Here is a 20,815-nt window from a genome sequence, read left to right as displayed (position 1 = left end):
TTCCTTCCTCACAGAGCATCTAGGTGGGTTTTTACAATGGTTTCATCGTCACTGTTAACTGAGGTTAGCTTTTCAATTCCAGATTACGAGTTGAATTTAAATGGAATTTGAACCCTCGTCACCAGAGCATTAGCCTGGACCGCTGGAGTACAAATCTAGTGACATTACTACTATGCCACCCTCCCTCTGCTGGCTGTTCCCATATGTGCCAAGTAATCTCTAGCCCAAAACAGGCCAAGGCTAATTTCTACCTTTCATCTAATTTCATGGAAATATTGCACACTTGCATTTTGTAAAAATAAGGATTGACCACAAGTGAGATACGCCTCACTTGGTTAGCCGTACAAATTTCACTACTGCGCAAGTGGAGCCTGGGTTTCACGTAAAGGGGCTCATTGACCTTTAGTGCTCCCAAATAAACAATTGCGGGAAATGAGGACTTCACGCTTTCCTGGGAAATGTTTTGTGTAAACATAGCTTCCCGGTACGTGTGAGGAATAAAGCTGATTGGTTTATGTGAAAAGCTGCCAAGCAAATAGTCCTTTTATTAGAATTTCTTTCTTGTTTCTTCCAGGAACCAAAGCTGACCTGCTTTGTTCGACGTCTGGAATATTATGTGCAGTTTTGCCCTCTGCATTTATGAAAGGATATACTTACATTGGAGGTGGTACAGCAAAGGTTGACTAAATCTGGGGCAAGGGTGTCTTCCTGTGTTGAGAAGCTCAGTAAATTAGTCCCATAGCTTCTGGAGTTTATAAGAATGAAACACGCAACATTCTGAAAGCACTTGATAGGGCGAATCAAAAACACGGGTTGGGGGGAGAGGGGGAAGCTGTTTCAGGATAAGGGTGCTGATCATTTAGGAATGAGATGAGGGGAAATGTCTTTACTCAAAGGGTTGTGAATCTTTGCAATTCTCTACCCCAGAGGGTTGCACATGCTCCATTGTTCAATATAGGGGCAGCACGGTAGCATTGTGGATAGCACAATTGCTTCACAGCTTCAAGGTCCCAGGTTCGATTCCGGCTTGGGTCACTGTCTGTGCGGAGTCTGCACATCCTCCCCGTGTGCGCGTGGGTTTCCTCCGGGTGCTCCGGTTTCCTCCCACAGTCCAAAGATGTGCAGGTTAGGTGGATTGGCCATGATAAATTGCCCTTAGTGTCCAAAATTGCCGTTAGTGTTGGGTGGGGTTACTGGGTTATGGGAATAGGGTGGAGGTGTTGACCTTGGGTAGTGTGCTCTTCCCAAGAGCCGGTGCAGACTCGATGGGCCGAATGGCCTCCTTCTGCACTGTAAATTCTATGATATATTTAAGGCTGGGATAGAGAGATTTTTGGCCTCTTGGAGAAACAAGGGATATAAGGAGCAGTAAGGAAAGTGGAGTTGAAGTCCAGCATCAGGCATGATCATATTGAACAGGTTCTATGAGTCGTGTAGGAGCTTTTGCTCCTATTCCTTGAGTTCTTGTGGTCAGTGTAGGTGTGATAATTTGTCAGCGGTTACAGGCACTGACTGCGGTGTAGGGCAATGAGTAGTTCAATTAAGTTGCCTGTTTTGGGCAAAAATCAGCTGAATGTGTTATATTACTGGGTTGAAGTAATAAATGAGTTCAACACTCTACTGAACTATCTCTAGAAATAAAGCAATGAAATATAACTACATAAACTGTATCTGAACTGCCCGTGTTGTCTACGCTGTGATCTACCTATACTACACTACTGCTGTCTAGCTACTCCTGTGCGGAAAGAGACCAAGATACTCTGGGATCTAGTATATAGAGTGGGATCTTGTGGTGCCCTTTAGTGGTAGTGCCTTAGCTAAGTGTTGTGATTAACCCTTTAGTTCCATGTCTGTCTACCTATCATTACAGAATGTACCCTACTTTTCTATCTCCCCACTTCCGAAAGAACCATTTTTGGCCCTCAGTCCCTATGTAAGGGGCCAAAGGATGAAGTTGATTAAGATGCACGTCTGGAACACAGCTGGGCCACATTTCTAGCACAGAAGCAGCTGACATGAGTGTCCTCATCAAGCAGCCTGCTGTCAAGGAACATAGGCCTACCTGTCCATTTAGTGCACCTTCTACCAACTTGATGATCACATGTTGTGAAGATATTGAAGTTGTTGATTAATCATAACAATCAGAGTCTGCCAAAGATCTACGACACACCCAGAAATGACAAGCTCCACTGAATGGAACATATTTGCTCCCAAGAGACTCGACTTAATGCACCTAATGTCGTAAACTACTCATTTACTGTAATGCAATCTGCTGTTTTCTGAAGGAAATCTACCTAACTTGCATCAATAAATGAGTGCAATCTGCTTCTACTGCCTCTCTGGGAAACCTGTTCCACTGATTGATCACTTGCTCATTGACATGAATGTGTGGGCAGGCGGTGCTGGTGGTGGGGAGGAGAAGGGGGCTTGGGGGAAGGGGCGGTGGCATTGGGAACTGGTGACAGTGCCTTTCCTGTTGCCTATCTGTCTTTGTTGGAATTATCTGTAACAGGGGCACGTAGGGTGGTCAACCCACCCATGGAACCAGTTGAAGCCCTGAAGTGGCTGTTTAAGGTTCTCCTCCTGCCATTGTTCAGATCTTAGCAGCAGCAGCGGATTCCAGGGCCGAACTGTCTGCCTTATTGCTAGGTGAAGTGGTGGTGGTGAGGGGGTGGGGGTGGTTTACATCCTGTTTGGGTAACCATGCGCCCAATGGAAGCCCAGCCCCAGAACGATGCACTCCACTGCCCTCGCTGTTGCCTACCAGCCAAGTCCTGGCAAAAATTTGGACTTATCTTTATGTTTAGGTTGATGGCATATTTTTTGGGGGACTGCTTGTTGTTCCAGCCGTGACCATTTCCCCCGGTACTGCTGCTGGGCCTAGAGAGCTATTGGCTAACTGATTGGCCTGCAGCTCTTGGGAGTTGGGACTTGCTCCCTGATGTTCGGAGGTGGCGGAGAAAGGGAGGGGGTATGGCTTTGGGGGAGGAGTAGATGGTGGGGGAGTCCCTACCCCCAGAGCTGCAGAGTAATCAGAAGAATACAGGAAGGACCTGTTTAGGAATTAAGAAGTTGATAATATGTATTTTCACTTGATTAACTCAAGCGAGAGCATCACGATAATGTTTGGTTACATTGCGAGTAAGCCCTTTTTTCTTTTGTAAACCCGTTTTTGGATGGGAGCAAAATGTTTTGGGGGAAACAACATTCATGGTTATGAAGAGGATGAAACTAGGGCAAAGGCAGTTGAACAAAGGAGAAGAGAAGTTTTTGCAATTCTTTCCAACAAACTAATTGTACCTTTATTTGTAATTACACGTTTGGATTTAAAGATACTCTGAGAATACATTGAACTGACTTAATACTTTGGAGTATTAATTGCAGTGTTAATGTGTTTATTTTAATAGTGTGGGAGTTGAAGCTTAATTGTTTGCAGAGCTGCTTTCTCTTGAGCTACTATTATGAAGTGAAGGCTATGGACAGTTTTGTGTGCGAGGTGTTAAAAGTCAGATGTGCTGATTCACTTGGTGGGCTAATTCTCAGAAGACGCTGGGATGTGAGAGAACATTGGCTTTAATCACCATGACACAAGAGTTTCCATAAAGGTGGTGTCAGTTCATCAAAACCCCCCAAAATTAAGTCAATAAATTACAGTGCACGGGAACTGTGGAGAACGTTCAATTGTTCTGTTCAATAGTTACACAGGTTCAAATTAGTCGAATTGATTGTTCATCCCTGTGGATTCAGTCATGAATAAAAGGGCCCTCCTGTATGTAGGTGGGTAAGATAATTGTACCGGAGAGGTTGGGAGAGGAGCTTTTTTATTTCGTTGTTCATTGGATGTGGGCGTTGTTGACAACACCTCATTTATTGCCCATCTCGGAACTGCCCTTGAGAAGGTGGTGGTGAGCCACCTTCTTGAACCGCTGCAGTCCATGAGGGGTAAGTGCACCTAGAGGTGCTGTTAGGGAGGGAGATCCAAGATTTTGTCCCAGCGACATTGGGAAAAAGTGCTGGAATTATCAAGACGGGTTGGTTTGAGACTTGAAGGGAATTTGCAGGTGGTGGTGATGGAACCATACGTCTGCCGGCCTTGTCCTTCCAGAACAGTGCTTCCAAATCTTTAACCCACTGTGATCCAATTTTAATATTCTAATGTGTGACAATTGGTACAAAGAGTTGGGGACGGGGTTGAATGGGGGGGATGGGGCGGTGACTTAGGCAGAGGAGAGAATTGTTAAGAAAGGACCAATGGTTTTGTTCACTACCATTTTGAAGGCTCCGATTGTGACCATGAAGCTAAACACTGTGCGCATGCATGTAATTCAGTCGATCCCAGGACCTGTCCCATCAAGACTTGCTTGCCAGTTGGATTGCTATACCTTGGAGCAACCCAACTGGGGTCATGACCCATGGTTTGCAACGCCTGCCCTTGGCAGTAAGAGTTTGGAGCTTTTAGAGGTGCTGTCAAAAATGCCTTGGTGAGTTGCTGCAATGTAACTTGTATCTGGTACTCATTGTTGCCACTGTGCACCAGTGGAAGAGAGAGATTGGATGTTTGGGTGCTTGGGGTGTTGATAGAGTGGGTTGCTTTATTCTAATGGGTATCGAGCTTCTTGAATATTGTTGGAGCCGCACCCATCCAGGCACCTGGCACGTATTCCATCACGCTCTTGATGGAATTTGTGCCTTACAGGTGGTGGACAGGCTTTGGGGAGTCGGAAGCTGATTTGGGTTATCGTGCTGAAAGAAGGAGACCATTTGGCCCATCTCTTCTGCACTGGCTCGCTGAAAGTGCATTTGACTGAATCCCACTCCCCTGCCCTACCCCTGTAACCTTGCACATTCTTTCTTTTCAGATAACAATCCAATTCCCTTTTGAATAACCTTGATCGATCCTGCCCCCACCCAATGCCGATGGGGAGCTGAGATAAGTCAAGAAAATCCTTGTTTGATTGAGGCATTAGGAGACAGTTTGGGTGGTGCCCAGTTCGCAGTGTTGGTTTCGCTGGCGGATGGCCATCCGCTTCGCGATGCCACTGGCATCGAGATGATGGCTGCCATTCTGAGTGAAGTTGTGGATGACGGTCTTGGCACCCCGGCACGGATTATTGGTGTTCATACTGATGAACTGCCAAGATATTTTAAAGAGAAGCGGAGAAGAGAATCCTGTCAGTCAATAGGGCAGTTTGCTTGGTGTAGGCTCACGTTCAGTCCTTGGAAATCCTGCTGCATGGTACGTCAAATATCCTGGTTGATTCAGGGAGACGGTGCCAGGGAAGGAGTATCCATGCGCGCGATCTCCCGAGGGGAGCTGGGATTGAATTCTCAGCCGAACTTGAGAATTGGCTGTCATGTTTCTACAATCTCGATTTGAAGGCTGGGCCATTTAAGTTTGATGGAGCACATTGTATCCGGTCTTTGAGCCCTGAGATTGGTTGAAACCTCTGACCACTGGTCTTGCACTGTCTTGTTCTCAATGTCCGTCAAGAAGGGCTGGCAGAGGTCGGACACGACAGTTCTTGGCAACCCGCCGGGGCCGAGGTTTCTCTTTGCAGGGACTTGGTGGCAAATGATTTCAGTTTTCCAGTGATGGTGCGGACTGAATGGTGCCTCTGATTTGGCTGGGGAGAAGTGTTGTTCGTTGTGTTCTCTCTTAAATTGGCTCTGTTTATGGCGGTTAATATGGATGCCTTCCTTAATTCTAGTTACGTTTGCTCAAGAGTCGCCAGGTATCTTTCGATACTGCCACAAGGTTCAAAACCAAATACTGATCAAAGACTCGATACACCAGTTAGTAAGTTCAAAATCAATGCTCATTTATTTACATACACAGTCAAATATACTCATGCACAAAACTCTACCAACTAAACTATCACTACTACTAAAGCCTATACTTAGCTTCGGGTGTCCACTCAGTCCGAGGAACAATGGCCGTTGTCCCGTTCTGAGGCTGCTGGGGTCAAGCTGGTACGGAATAGTAGCTAGGAGTGTCTGTCTCGTAGCGTGCGTTGACTTTGGACTTGCTTGTTCTGGTGCAGCTGCTAGGCAGGCTTCTCGTCACTGAGAGCCAAGGCCAAGAAGAACGATTCTCTCTTGGGGGCTTCTTATACCCAAAGGGGCTTCGCGCGCTTTTGGGAGGGCCTTGAAATTGGTCCCAGTTAATTGGACCGTATCCTGATCATTATTGGTATCGATTTCTTCCAATAAAGGGGTGGCTGCCCTGATTGCTGGGCAGGCCCTAGGTGGCCGTTGGCCTGTTTTGTTCTAGTCTCCTCTGGTGCCGGGGTGTCGTTTACCTAAATGCTTCTCTTTTGTCCCCGGAGATGGCTCATTAGTATGGTAATGTCTTGTCTGGGAGCAACAACTCCAATCAACAGACAAACCTTGCACCTGCTTTCTTTCTCAGCATTGTCCACTTTTCCCTTCATTCTTTGCAAAGTGTCTATTTTGTAATCGGGACGTGGCCACCCCAGGTGGCTACAGAAGTGAGGTCTGCTGTGTTGGGTTCTGGCCATGGGGTAAGTATCCTTAGCTTACTGGTGTTTGTATGTAGGAATATACACTGCCAAGCCATGTCTTGTACCAATGGTGATATTGTGTTGTTCCCCGTTTTCTGGCTCTCCTTTCATTGCTTGGAAGTCTTGGGATGTTGAGTTGGGCCCGATTGGTTGTATTTTTTCCCATAAGGTGTCCCGAATATTGTGTAGCTTCGTCTTTGTTTTCCTCTGAAGGAGGGTGTGCACTATGGTGCCGTGTGCTCATGATTCATCCTGTCCTTCTGATATCTTGAGATCCCCCACTTTTTTTGGTGTCCTTTTATCCTTTAGTTTTCTGTATGAAAGGAGACGCAGACTACACCGGTAGCACAGCGGTTAGCACTACTGCCTCACAGCGCCAGGGACCCGGGTTCGATTCTGGTCTTGGCTGACTGCCTGTATCGAGTTTGCACATTCTCCTCATGTCTGCGTGTGTTTCCTCCGAGTGCTCTGGATTCCCCCCACAGTCCAAAGAAGCGCAGAGATTGGCCATGCTAAAATTACACCTTAGCATCTGAAAGGTTAGTTGGGGCTACAGAGTTATCGGAATAGGATGGGGGAGTGGGCTCAGTTAGGGTGCTCTTTTGAAGGGTCAGTGCAGACTCGATGGGCCGAATGGTCTCATTCTGCACTGTAGGGATTCTATAATGATTGATAATCTGAACCATTTGTGTGAATATTTGCTAGTATATGTGGAATAATAATCACTCAGCATTGTACTAGATTTTGGCGATTTCTGGCGTCTTGTGGTTAAATGTATACCCCCTTAGAACTAATGGGCAGGATTCTCCGACCTCCACCGGAGATTTGGCGGGGGCGGCGCCGGTCAGTGGCCACTCGTAGCAGTCCCCCCGGCGATTCTCCGGCCCGCGATGGGCTGAAGTCCCGCTGGTTCTTTGCCAGTCCCGCCAGCGTAGATCAGACTAGGTCCCTTACCAGCGGGACCTGGTGATGATGCCGGGGTCCTGGGGTTGGGGAGGGGGGGGGGGGGAGATCTGGCCCTGGGGGGTGCCCCCACGGTGGCCTGGCCAGCGATCGGGGCCCACCGATCCGCGGGCGGGCCTGTGCCGTGGGGGCACTCTTTTCCTACGCGTCGGCCATGTCAGCCTCCACGACAGGGCAGCACGGTGGCCTAGTGGTTAGCACAACCGCCTCACGGCGCTGAGGTCCCAGGTTCGATCCCGGCTCTGGGTCACTGTCCGTGTGGAGTTTGCACATTCTCCCCGTGTCTGCGTGGGTTTCGCCCCCACAACCCAAAAATGTGCAGAGTAGGTGGATTGACCACGCTAAATTGCCCCTTAATTGGAAAAAATAATTGGGTACTCTAAATTTATATAAAATAAATGTCAGCCTCCACGATGGCCGATGTGCAGGTGAACCCCCCACCCTGCGCATGCCAAAGGCCTTCCACGCCAGCCGGTGGGGCACAAACCACTCCGGCGCCGGCCTAGCCCCTGAAGATGTGGAGGATTCTGCACTTTTGGGGCCGGCCGACGCCGGAGTGGTTCATGCCACTCCGTCCCGCCGGGACCCCCTGCCACGCTGGGTACGGGAGAATCCCGCCCACTGTCTTCACAAATTCTATGTGCTTTTTTTTTGGAGTTAAACTGGCTTCTGCAAAAGTGCAGGCAGGTCTCGTATCCGAAAAAAAGATGTTATGACCTGTCATTGGTGCCTCTGGTACAATTGGAGTTGGGCGTGGAATGTTTTGTGTTCGAACATGAAATTGTTATCCTGTATTTTCTTTGGCTGTGTGAGCAATCACTACATGAAAAGTATGAACCATTTTACCATGGTTTCATGGCCTTATCCTTCTCTTTCCCCCATTCTCGAGCCTATCCATCCACTGTTTTTCCTTGCATAAACGGAGGCACCAAGTTTAGTGATTAAGCTGAACCAACTGTTGGTGTTCTTTTTAATAAAAGTGAAGATATTGAGGATGGATTAGTCCAGTTTTCTGAAACTCATTAATAACATTGGAGGCAGCAAACAATACATCCTCATTCAGAAACAGAAGGAATTGGAGGAAATAAGTGGAAAAAATACTGAAATCTGTCATAAGTGGCAGAGAAAGCAGGCATTGGGAAAATTATAAGCGGATTAAGGAGAGACAATGTGGTTTTATGAAGGTCGACTTGGTCTAACTAACCTAATGGTTCTTTGGCAGAATTACTGAGGTGATGGATGGAGAACAATCAGTGGGTATTTTAATGGATGATTTTCAGATGGCATTTGTTATCATTGATCTCCGTTTGGGCCTAGAGGGGACACTGATGATACGGGGTGAGCTGGTGTATTGAATTGTGGACCGGGTGGAAAATTACAAAAGGTTGTAGATCAAGCATGCGGATAGAATTGAGGCAGCTCAGAACAACAAAGTGTGAGGGAAGAAAGAAACAAAGAATTTGGATTCAAATAGCATATATTTACATCCACAGGAAGTCTGGAACTATTCTGGAGCCAATGGGTTATTATTGAAGTCTTGTAGGCAATGTAGTATTCACAAACGGGCCCCCCCTAAACAGCAATTAGATGAATGACCAATTGTCATAATTCTAGATCTTTTGAGCATTTAGCAACGAAAGGTCCATACGAGAATCTATGGTAAAAACTTTTGAGGTAGAATTTGAGGTGCCCTAATCTCCTGCTTTAACAAGGCCGGATGTTGGGCGACAATCCTGGGGAAGCGATTTAAGAGACGTCAAAAAGTGAGATTGTTAGGAATTCCGCGGGAATTACTGGCGATCATCTTCAAATTGAAAGTTCAGTTTGAAAGAGGTTAAAATTACAACAGCCTGAAGGGGGAATGGTAAGTATGCTGTCAGGCAGCAGTGCTTCCGCTCCACCCCTGTTTTAAAACTGGATGGAGCAGTTTCTGGAAGTTTGTATGTCTCTGTGAACTGAGACAATAAAGGAAGTCAGTTGGCGTCATACAGAATCATTATGGTAAAGTGGTCCCTTTTCGAGGTTACCAGAAGATTGTTCGTTGTGACTAGAATCTCTTGGGAGAAGGGGTTGGCTGTTTTATTTAATTAACCACCCTTCTGGCTAATCCTCATTCCTGGAACGAGTTCATGTTTCCTGCTTTGAAATAAAAAGGCATAGGAAGGTGAGCACATGGATGAATTGATGTCTCACGCGTTATACAGTCAAATAATTTGCTAAGTATTTTAATTTGTACAAAGTGACAGTCAAAGGCACAGGATTGTAAACTGGTTTGTCCTCAGATTTTCACTATTGTAGCATCTGAGTAGGACTTGTGTTTTAAAAAACTGGATGGTTTAATTTGAATTCATTCATTTGTGGAATGTGGGCGTCCCTGCCTAGGCCAGCATTTTTTACCCATCCCTAGTTGCCCTTGAGAAGGTGGCCTTGAACCACGACGGTCCCTGTGGGGCAGGTACACCCACAGAGGTGTTAGGGAGCGAGTTCCAGGATATTGACCCAGCGACAGTGAAGGAACGGCCGATATATTTCCAAGTCAGGATGGTGACTGACTTGATTGAGATAAAATAATGAATTTGATCGGCTAGGTAGGCTCTGATTCTTCCCCCTCAAAAAGAGCATCAGAATAAAGGGATACAATTAAAAAAAATTGAACCAAACAGGTCAAAAAGCAAAAACAAATTCAGATAGCGGGTAATATGAATGTGGAGTGCGTTATCACAGACGCAAAATCTATTGTGCTGTTGAAAGGTAGATAGACATTTAATTGGAAAGCTTGGGTGTTAAGGCATGTTGGAAAGGGACAGGGAATTGAGCAAGAAATATAGAGATGCAACCAATACAAAATATTAGGCATAATGGCCATTTCCCTTTGCTCTGTTGAATAGGGTTGTATGTTTAAGAGTGGGTGGTAGATAACCCACAACCTCAGATAAGGCTTCCCACACCTAGGGACATCTGAGAAGTACGCACTGATGTTTGCTTCAGTAGCTAGTTTTTCCTGGACCAGTCTGTTGACTTGTCGCCAGAGGCTGTAGATTAGCGGGCACTACTCTGCATCCAGATCCTCCCACACTCACCACCTGTTTAAAGGCAGGTTGAAAGGGTAACTGACACTTATGAAATCAAATAAGGGACATTTTCACTGAAATGGTGACGAATGCAACCTTAATAAGCTTCGAAAACATTGCTTCTCCAACTATGAAGATTTGGCACAATTGCTAATATGAAAAACTGAGTTTCAAAGTATTTTGTGAAACTGTTATTATTTCATATACTTATGCTCTCCACGCTCCTCATTAACAGAAGACTCGGTGAAGCTGCTCTCATCCAGCTTCCTGTGGCCCAGGATGGTTGCACAGCTGCCCACTTGCACATTGCCCCATACAAAGATGATGAGCGCATAGGCTTCTCCCCGGCTTCAATCTAGCTCCATCTTCTGGCGAGTGGCATGAGCTCGGTTATGCAAATAACTTCAGAAATACGGGACAATGGGCAGCACGGTGGCGCAGTGGGTTAGCCCTGCTGCCTCACGGTGCCGAGGTCCCAGGTTCGATCCCGGCTCTGGGTCACTGTCCGCGTGGAATTTGCACATTCTCCCCGTGTTTGTGTGGGTTTCGCCCCCACAACCCAAAGATGTGCAAGCTAGGTGGATTGAACACACTATATTGCCCCTTAATTGGAAAAAAATTAATTGGGTACACTAAATTTAAAAAAAAAAGAAATACGGGACAATTATAGTCCTGGGAATAAGCAATAAGGGACACAGGACAATGAGTGAAATTACAGGATGATCCCGTTTGAGAAAATTACAACACAACTGGTCAACGCAGAGAGCGCTCTGGTTGGCAAGCAAACGCTGTGATATGTAATCTCTTTCTCAATCGAATAAACTTTCGAACAGTGCGGAACGTATTGCTGTTCAAACCTGGCCTGCTTAGGGTCCGGCTTCAAAACTCCTCCAAATACTGTGAGCTGACAATTTCTAGGCTGTTAAATGAATGGCCAATTACGGCTGTCAAAAGGAATTCGCTTCTAACGAACAGGAACTCTTAAGAGGATCCCAGAGGTTTTTTAAACTAATCTGAATCCATTGTTGCTTTTTCCCTGCGAGGAGTGGATATTCCAGTTAGTGTGGGCGTAAATAAAAGCCAAGGAAGATTGTGTTCGCAGCTGTCAGAATTAGAATGATTTTGATGTTCTCGGCCTCCACACTTACCTCACTTACCAACATCAGTCTGTCTTTTTACTGATGGGGGAAAAAAGTGCTTTTTAAAAATCAGCCCCTTCAGTGTCGTTTGGCGAAGTGGAGCAGAAGATGTGCAAATCAAAGCATTCAAGGCATCAGAACCCCAGGTGACATGCGAGATGCAATCTTCTTTCTTGAAAGACTCATTGCAATGGTGTTTCACCTGCCCTTTTACACTCAAATGTCGGTGCTGCATTGTAACCGTCACCATTGCGTTTTTTCCTATCATTCACCCTTCACATGTGGGCATCACTGGCAAGGCGGGCATTCATTGCTCATTCTTGAATCGGTGCAACAATTTAATGTCAGTCTTTAATACCCATCTCATTAAATCATGTATTTGGTCACCCCTGCCAGGAAAACCAATTGAAAACTAATAGTTTTGAGCGACCCTCCCTTGTATGACGGATTTGTTAAGCGAGGGAGTAATTCAGAGCCAACCATATTGGAATGGTACTGGAAATGCCTTTTCAAGACATTTTGATAGCTTCACAAAATCCCTTTGACTGGCACCAGATGTTTTTCTAAACGGGATCCAAATTCTCGGATTGTCATGGTGTTGACAGTCTTGACTGTTAATCCATTCCTTTGGATTAATATTCCTTACACAACCATTCCAACTAAATGCAGACACTTGATAAAGTACCAAAGTCAGCACGGTAGCACAGTGGTTAGCACTACTGCTTCACAGTGCCAGGGTCCCAGGTTTGATTCTGGCTTGGGTCACTGTGCCGGTTCTGCACGTGCTCCCCATGTCTGCGTGGGTTTCCTCCGGGTGCTCCGGTTTCCTTCCACATGTCCCAAAAGATGTGTGTTAGGTGAATTGGACATTCTGAATTCTCCCTCTGTGTACCCGAACAGACGCCGGAATGTGGCGACTGGGGCCTTTTCACAGTAACTTCATTGCAGTGTTAATGTAAGCCTACTGTGACAATAAAGATTCTTAGAAAAATAAATAAAAAGATACTCTTTGGCACAAGCAAAGGTTGATATTTTGATACTATTTACAAACTGCTTGCTTTTCTCAGTTTAAAAAAAATGGTTGAGCCCTGGAAAAATATCAACCCTCATGGCTAATTGCTTCCAAGCATTTGGTCATCTGTATTATTATATCCCTTGACAGGAATTGGAATTGAATTAACCTGTGTTCTGCACAGACCATGCTGTACAGGATTATTGCTTGGAGAGATGTTCACAATAACAAGAAGAGAGCTCACTCAAATGTGATGGTTCACACTTTTTACACATCATGGCTGGTGGTCGATCAGTACAATAGAAGGTATCACCTTTGTATATCACAAAAAGCCCCCTGCCGTTGCACACTTGGATTGGCTAACTAAAGAGAAAGGCCAGAATTTTACACTCCACATCCACCCCCACCCCCACCCCAGTGGGTTCTAAAGTGGAAGTGGGTGGGGGGTTAAATTTGTATGGACGGGATTCCCTCCAGACTCCTGCTTTCCTGGAACTAGGAACAATTTTGTGCTGGGGTGGACGGGACCTCGGACGAAAAGCCCGCCCTTGGCCCAATAAGAACACCCTTCACTACTGGCCTTAGAGCTTAGAAGCTTAGAACAGTACAGCACAGAACAGGCCCTTCAGCCCTCGATGTTGTGCCGAGCCATGATCACCCTACTCAAACCCACGTATCCACCCTATACCCGTAACCCAACAACCCCCCCCCTTAACCTTACATTTTAGGACACTACGGGCAATTTAGCATGACCAATCCACCTAACCCGCACATCTTTGGACTGTGGGAGGAAACCGGAGCACCCGGAGGAAACCCACGCACACACAGGGAGAACGTGCAGACTCCACACAGACAGTGACCCAGCCAGGAATCGAACCTGGGACCCTGGAGCTGTGAAGCATTTATGCTAACCACCATGCTACCGTGCTGCCCACAAGATGCCTCTCCCGGAGTCTCAAATCACCCACTTTGTGTGCCCTTCCCCCTTTCCTTCCCAGGCCTTCCCAACCCTCCCCAACCAGACCCATTCTCTGGTTCACTGGAAGTGGGCTCAGGAAGCTTCTTGCAGCGCCTCTTCCAGCCACTGCAGCGCTGTGCCTGGAGGGACTGCAGAACTGCTGGCCAACCCGATTGGCTGGCAGCTCACCAAGGCGGGAATTTCCTTTGAGCCTGAAATGGCAGTGGAGCTCTTAGAGGGGCAGGGATTTGATCTCCGCCCATTCTTCTGATGGAGTGATTGAGTCCCTGCCATCCTAAAAATTCTGGCTGAAATGTTTGAGCATCAGCCATGTCTTAGCTGGCAATCCTCTCTCATTTCTGGGTTCAAGTCCCACTCTTGTACTTCAGCACAAATACCAAGGCTCAGATTGCAGTCCTGGGGCAGCCACCATCTTTTGGTTGAGACATTAAACAGCGTCCTCATCTGCCTGCTTGGGTGGATTTAAAAGATCTCAAGGCACAATTCAAACAAGAGCTGTTCAATATTTATTTCTTGACCACCATCACAAAAAGAAACAAGTTATCCGATCGTCCTCGCATCACTGTGTGTGTGAGCTTGGGTGCACAAATTGACTGCTGCATTTTCTTCAGTACAACACTGACTACCCTTTTAATACTGCGTCGTTGGCTCTTTTGAGATGCCTGCTGATTGTGAAAAGTGCTATACAAATGCAAATCTTTATTATTTTGTCTTCTGACAGGGAAAGGTTTCAAAACTGAGCTAGATAGTGTCACAATATGTGCATAATGTACAGTACATAAAGGGTTAATGCAATGTTACTACTCTAGTCACTAGATGGTGCTATAGAGCAACCATATAAATATCACATGACTCCTTGACTTCTGGGAGAGAGCAAGAGAAGTAGAGACGGAGTAGGTATGAGATAGGTCAACTGAGAGCATAGTTTAATATTGTTGGTATGTAATTTTTAACTAATTCCTCAGTAATATGTTCAAATCTAATTGAGTGTAGCGTAATCTATTAGCTTTATTTGTTAAACACTGCTTGCTGTTCTTTGTTAACACTACAACTTTCACCATCCTGAGAGAACAAAAGCAAAGAACACAACAGATAGATTTTTGTCGGGCAAAGGCTTTGGCAGATGAGGAGCAACATGAGGTAAAAGGTGTTGAGGCACAGATTAACCATGGGTTAATTGAATGATGGTGCATGCTCGAGGGCTCAATAACCTAGTCTTGTCCCTACATTCTGCTGTCACTGCTGTTTGACTGATCCATTGTCCTGACCTTGGAACCACCCGATTATAGTCGACTGCACCACACATTCATACTGGAGTGCGTGACTGGCATCTGTACAGCTGTTCTGATAACTGCACCTGGGATCTTGAGGCAACAACATCGCTATGCCAGTCTTGTGCATTTCCCAGTAGATAGCCCAGTGTTTAATATTAAACTGGTTGCGTACTGGCACTCGTTATTACAGAGTGACGCGGACCGGTTGTGACAAGTTAGTCAGTGTGCACACTGTACAAACACTATAGATATCAATGCCACTGACAATTTATCTTGCCGAAGACATTATCAGTCAAAGTTGCATTTTAATTGAGTGTCAGATTGTTTCAATCAATCACAGTATATCTTTACAAATCTGCACCTGTATACAGTGGATATATCAAATCATGAAACGCTGAAAGGGTGTTTTCCCTTGTGGGAGAGATCAGAACTAGGGGGCACCGTTTAAAAATAAGGGGGTCTCCCATTTAAGACGCAGATGAGAAATCCTTTCTCTCAAGACAGCTGTGAATCTGTGGAGTTCTCTTCCCAGAGAACGGAGTCACGGACTCTATTTAAGGCTGAATTAGATGGATTCTTGACTGACGAGGCTGTCAAAGGGTATAGGAAAGTGGAGGCCACAGTCAGATCAGCCACCATCTTATCAAATGGTCGAGCAGGTTCGAATGGCCGACTCCCGCTCCTAATGTTTTACATTTGTATGAAATCTATGGAACCTTAATCTAATGCAGTTGCTTGGTAGGATGTATCCCCTAATTCTCGTGATAAAATACACGTATCCCCAAATCTATGTAGTTTTTAAAAAAAATTCAGTCATCCATTTATTATCTCTTTCAATCTCTCTGCTTGATTTCACTCAACGCTGATGAAAATTATTTGTTCTGAAGTCTTTCATGTGGCTAAACGAAACATTTTATCTTCCAGGATGATCTCAGTGAAGGCACTGACCTAGATTCGTCACAGAGCTCACAATTCTTCGACGAACAGGTAAAAATGTGTTTGTGATTTAAACTTTAATTGGTCAAGAATTGAAAGGCTCGGATCAAACTGAGAACTATGTTACTTGTATAGACGGCTAATCCCTCCTATCAGATTCCTCTCAACATTATTTTAATATTTTAAAAGAGTTAGTATTGCCGCTAAATTGTCAAATTTGATGTGATTTTAGTAATTTGGGCACAAGACTTAGAAACTAAAATAATCCATAGATTAAAAACCAATCTAGTTGATCTCAGGAGTTTCCTGTAGACAAAAAGGTTAAACAAAAATCACATGATTTCTTCTCTTTCCACAATTTATCTCAAATGTGTTTTTTTTCCAGTAACATTTGCATTGAAATGCTCATTTTAATTTTGTACTGAAGCTATTTGTTTTTCTGTGGTTGTGAAGTGTTTTTTAAAAACCTTTTTTTTTTCCAATTGAGGGGAAATTTAGCCTGGTCACTCCAATTACCCTGAACATCTTTGGGTTGTGGGGTGAGTCCCACAGAGACATGGGGAGAATGTGCAAGCTCCACACGGACAGTGACCCGGGGCTGTGATCAAGTCATCGGCACCTTGAGGCAGCAGTGCTAACCACTGCGCCACCATGCCACCTTGGTTGTGAAGTGTTTAATTCTACATTTAAAATTTGTCCACAGCAATTTAAATCTATTTCCACTTCTCCAGCATAAATTGTGATGAAGCATCTTCTAGTGTTACAACAGAGTGGCCAATTTAATCATTGTCCTTTTGGGAGGGAAAAGTTAAAGGGTGGCAAGCAAGGCCTCCCCTCATGTTTTATTGTTGTGCCTGGCCTGTGTGTGGTTCCTTTTAGATTTGTTGGTGCAGCCATATATCGGGATACCCTCCGGGCTGCTGCACACTCACATACATGTGTAGTTTAGAGAGAGCTTTGGAGGGAAAGATCTGAGTGGAACAGTTCAAGGCTGCTCGAGGTAAAATGAGAAGAAAGTGACTTGAGGGGGAGGGAAGGGACTGAGTGTGAATTCCAGGGTCTGCTTTGTTTGGCTGCTCCAATCCCACATTCCTTCGCGATATCTGCACTCTTCTAATTCTGGCATTGCCAATTTTAATTCTCTGATATCAGTGACTGTGCCTTTAGTTGCCAAGCTCTGGAACAGTGCTAATTCACCTCTCCGCTGCCTTTCTAATTTGTTTACTCTTTTTAGCCACTCCTTAAATACCTACCTCATTAACCAAACTTTTAGTCATCTGACCTAATTTATTATTATGCTTATAATGCTCCTGTGGAGCGCCGTGGGACGTTTCATGATGTTAAAGGAGTTATGTATAAATACAAGTTATTGTTGTTGAGTGGCCGAATCCAAGACCTGCCCAGGATGGGAGTTGAGGAAGGGACTGAGCATGTGAGATTGTGACCTGGGGTTGAGAGTGAAGGGAGAGAGGGAGCAGAGAAGTCCAGGACCTGGGTCAGGCATGATTTAGATGACAGGTGGGAGACAGATTATGTTCTGACATGGGTACTTAGCGGGGTCTAATTGATCTTTGGTTATGGAAAATGGACTATAGCGACAGACACGATAGAAGAGGAAATTGGTCTAATTGTTCAAAAGTTGCCCACTAAGTGTTGATACCAAAGGTCAATTTTACCCCCAAAATCTTTATATTTACATTGGGTTTAGGACCGCATGTCTTCATAGAGCTAGGCCAAGGCATGAGACTGGCACGACGTGACTGAGTCAGGATTGTTTTATGAGGATTAGTAGAAGGAGCCATCTGATGTGTGGAGGGGACAGGCAGACTGCTGGAACTGTTGAGGATCGGCTAAGTTGTGGCTACGTTGGTAACTTTTTTATCTTAACAAAGTTATTTCCTTTATGTATTTACCTGCTAGTACATGGATAAAACTGCGTCGACATTTAGTAACTATCCACTGCTGGCTAGTTTCCAGACGGTGTGGGCTGAAATTTCATGGGTGGTCTTCTCGCTGCTCTCCCTCCTGCATTGAACTCCCCTCAATTTTATGAGTGGTAGCGAGGGCTAGGGCAGCTTGCCTGCCCTGGCCCCAATTGAGGCCCTTAAGTGGCCATTTTGAAGCCGGCCAGAGGGTTCAGGGGATGGGAGAATCCCAGCAGGTCATCATGTGGGGGCCTCAGGCGGGAGAGGTGTAGGGCGGGGAGTGGAGAGGGGGTTGAGTGCATCACTGGCCCCTCTTTCCAAATCTGAAAGAAGGTTAGAGGTTCAGCTTCCAACCAATCAACACTCCATGGAGAACAGCCATGGTGCTGCCATGATTGGCAAGGATGTGCGCCTCACTGTCTTGAAACGGTGGGGTGAGAAAACCTGCTATTCCAAAAAAAATCCTGGCCCAAGTATCGGACTGTAATGCGGATAAAGCAGAATTACAATCAGGAATTACAAACCAATAATACGTTCTGATGCTCGGAGGAGCCAGGGAACTTGACACCCACCTGGTATTGAGAAACAATCAATCGCTCTCTCTCTGGACGCGGGCTGGAATTCTCCATCTCATGTGATTCACTGTTCCCGCCGCAAGCCCTTTCCTGCTCGCAGATTTCCTGGTGCCGTGGGGTAGCTTCAATGGGAAATCCCATTGACAAGCGGCGTGAGTAGAGACTCCCGCCGCCAGAGATAGACACTCCACCAAGAAACAGGTGGCTGGGGTAACGGAAAATCCCGACCAGGATCTCCGAACACTTTGACTTTGATAGCCTCAAAGTACTCCCAAGTTTTGGGTATGTAGTGGATAGGATAAGAACTGGGCATGCCTGTTGCTGGAATCTGACTGGGCAAAGGTTTAATTTTATAAGCCTGTGGAGAAAGGTTTAGTGCAGCAGACGCGGAGAAAGAACTTGCATTGTATAAATTGAACAAGGAAGTCTTAAGTAACCACATGAGAAACATGAACAACATGGTGAACACTTAACCAAAGCGATTCTGAAATGCGAATGCAGGCTTGGGAATATTTTCAAACTATTGTCAGCCAAGTCTAATCAAGACTGTAGAATTTTCCACCAATGAGGCTTTGGGGAGAGCTCACAAGTGACAGGTGCTTGAGGACCAGTCTCAAGATGAAATTATTTGCTGCAATCTCACAGCTGTTGTACAGAGCAGCATTTTGACAGCTGCTTTGACAGCCTGTACTAAACCTTGAGTAGACAAACAGTCGTTGGCATTTGCTGGTTACCCGTTTGTTGCCAGTGGCAATATCATTGCCTCATTTACAATGCAGCGCTGCTGGCAAAGGCTGACTTCCCTCTCTTCTTCTTCCTGGTGACATTGTAATGGAAATCAAAGCCACCACATCTTCCCTCGCTGTTTGGCACCTCCTCTTGCCTCAAACGAGCCATGACTCAGTGGCCAGCTCTTTCAGTCAGCATTGTAGATGCATGCTTCACTCCAGAGCTCATAATATAGTGTGATACTCAAATAAATGAAATGAAATGAAATGAAAATCGCTTATTGTCACGCGTAGGCTTCAAATGAAGTTACTGTGAAAAGCCCCTAATCGCCACATTCCGGCGCCTGTTCGGGGAGGCTGTTACGGGAATATAGTGTTGAGGGAGTACTGCACTGTTTGAGGTGCTATCTTTCGGTTGATATTTTAAACTGAGGACCCATCTGCCCTATCAGATGAATGTAAAGGATCCCCTGCTATTTCAAAGGAGGTGAGGGGAGATCTCCCTGGCCTCCCTCGATTCCCTTCCCTACCTGGCTCCTAACCTAAATATCTTCCCATGGCCCAGTGCTTGCAGGCATTGTTAGTGACTCTTTGTGCATTAGTACCTTTCTGCTTCTCTTCAAAATGTCACCTTCACTCACCTGTTAATATATAGTTCATTATTCATGTTTTTAAGAATGTAAATTTAAATTTTCAGAATTGTAACTAACTGTAGAAACATAGGGGCAACTGGTTGAGAAAAAGAATAACAAATCTGATGTAAGTGCAACTTAAACATGCCTGTACATGGATAGGGTTGATAGTGAAAAAAAGTTAAACAATGAAACGTGGAGAAATCAGATTAGCCATGATTTTATTCATCAGCATTGCATGCTTGAGGGGCAAAGTGGCCTAATCCTGCTCCGAATTTGTATGTATGTAAGTGTGTGAACCATCTCTGCCTTTTTTTGGAATCAGGAGTTCTGAACAGATGGCGATAAAATCCACTGGAAATATAAACTATTCATATGGGTTACAGAATCAAAGAATTGTGTTGAAGGAGTAATAATTTTTCAATCATCCCAAATTGAGATCATCCCAAATTATGACATGTTGTCAGAGAGATGGGATGCGGGGTAGAATGTTGTTTTGTTTAAGTCATCTGAGTCTTGTTCAGAAAGCATACGGTTGCAGTTTTGCTTTGGTGTAGATTGAGCGTGCCAATTAGAGATGACTGTTAGTCAGACCTGCAGTTTAGGCAGAGACATTCTAACCTCATTGTTTACAATGCTGAATATAGCTGGGGCTTAAGCTCAGTTTGGATTTTGGGGAGGGAAATAGCAACTGGAGAATTTGCCTAGCTTGTCGGTAGAGGAAGAAATGGACAGTGGTCCTCATAGAGCCTTGTAGCAAAACGTAGTCAACAGAGTTAGCATGAAAGCTGTGAGAAGGCAATTGGGTATCTGTTTGCAATCGAACAAGAAGCTGAGGTGTCCATAGTCGTGAGGTCTTAAAGAAAATTGTGGAATCGCTTCACCAAAAGCTAATGGAAGAATCTCATGTAATTTCATAGTTCATAGAAGAGCTGGAACAATGAGGAGAAATCAAAGTGCCTTTTGAGGGCTGGGGTACACCTTTTGGAGGTCCTAAAGAGATGAATGAGGCTTCATGATTGTTATAATGTTTAAGGGAATTCTTAGAGGGGAAATAAAA

The 20,815-nt window shown here is 45.3% G+C and overlaps 1 protein-coding gene across 1 annotated transcript in view; it reads left to right on the top strand.

The window, feature by feature from the left end:
- mctp2b (multiple C2 domains, transmembrane 2b) overlaps positions 1–20,815 on the top strand; it is a 504,236-nt gene that overhangs the window by 131,011 nt on the left and 352,410 nt on the right. The window contains exon 3 of the mRNA XM_038813378.1: positions 15,884–15,946. Coding sequence (XP_038669306.1) covers positions 15,884–15,946 — 63 coding nt within the window. The remainder of the gene's footprint in view (positions 1–15,883; positions 15,947–20,815) is intronic.

The sequence above is a fragment of the Scyliorhinus canicula genome, chromosome 12 (genome assembly GCF_902713615.1).
Source record: "Scyliorhinus canicula chromosome 12, sScyCan1.1, whole genome shotgun sequence".
NCBI lineage: Eukaryota > Metazoa > Chordata > Chondrichthyes > Carcharhiniformes > Scyliorhinidae > Scyliorhinus > Scyliorhinus canicula.
Note: the sequence above shows the minus strand (reverse complement) of the source record. Positions and strands in the feature narration are given on the sequence as shown.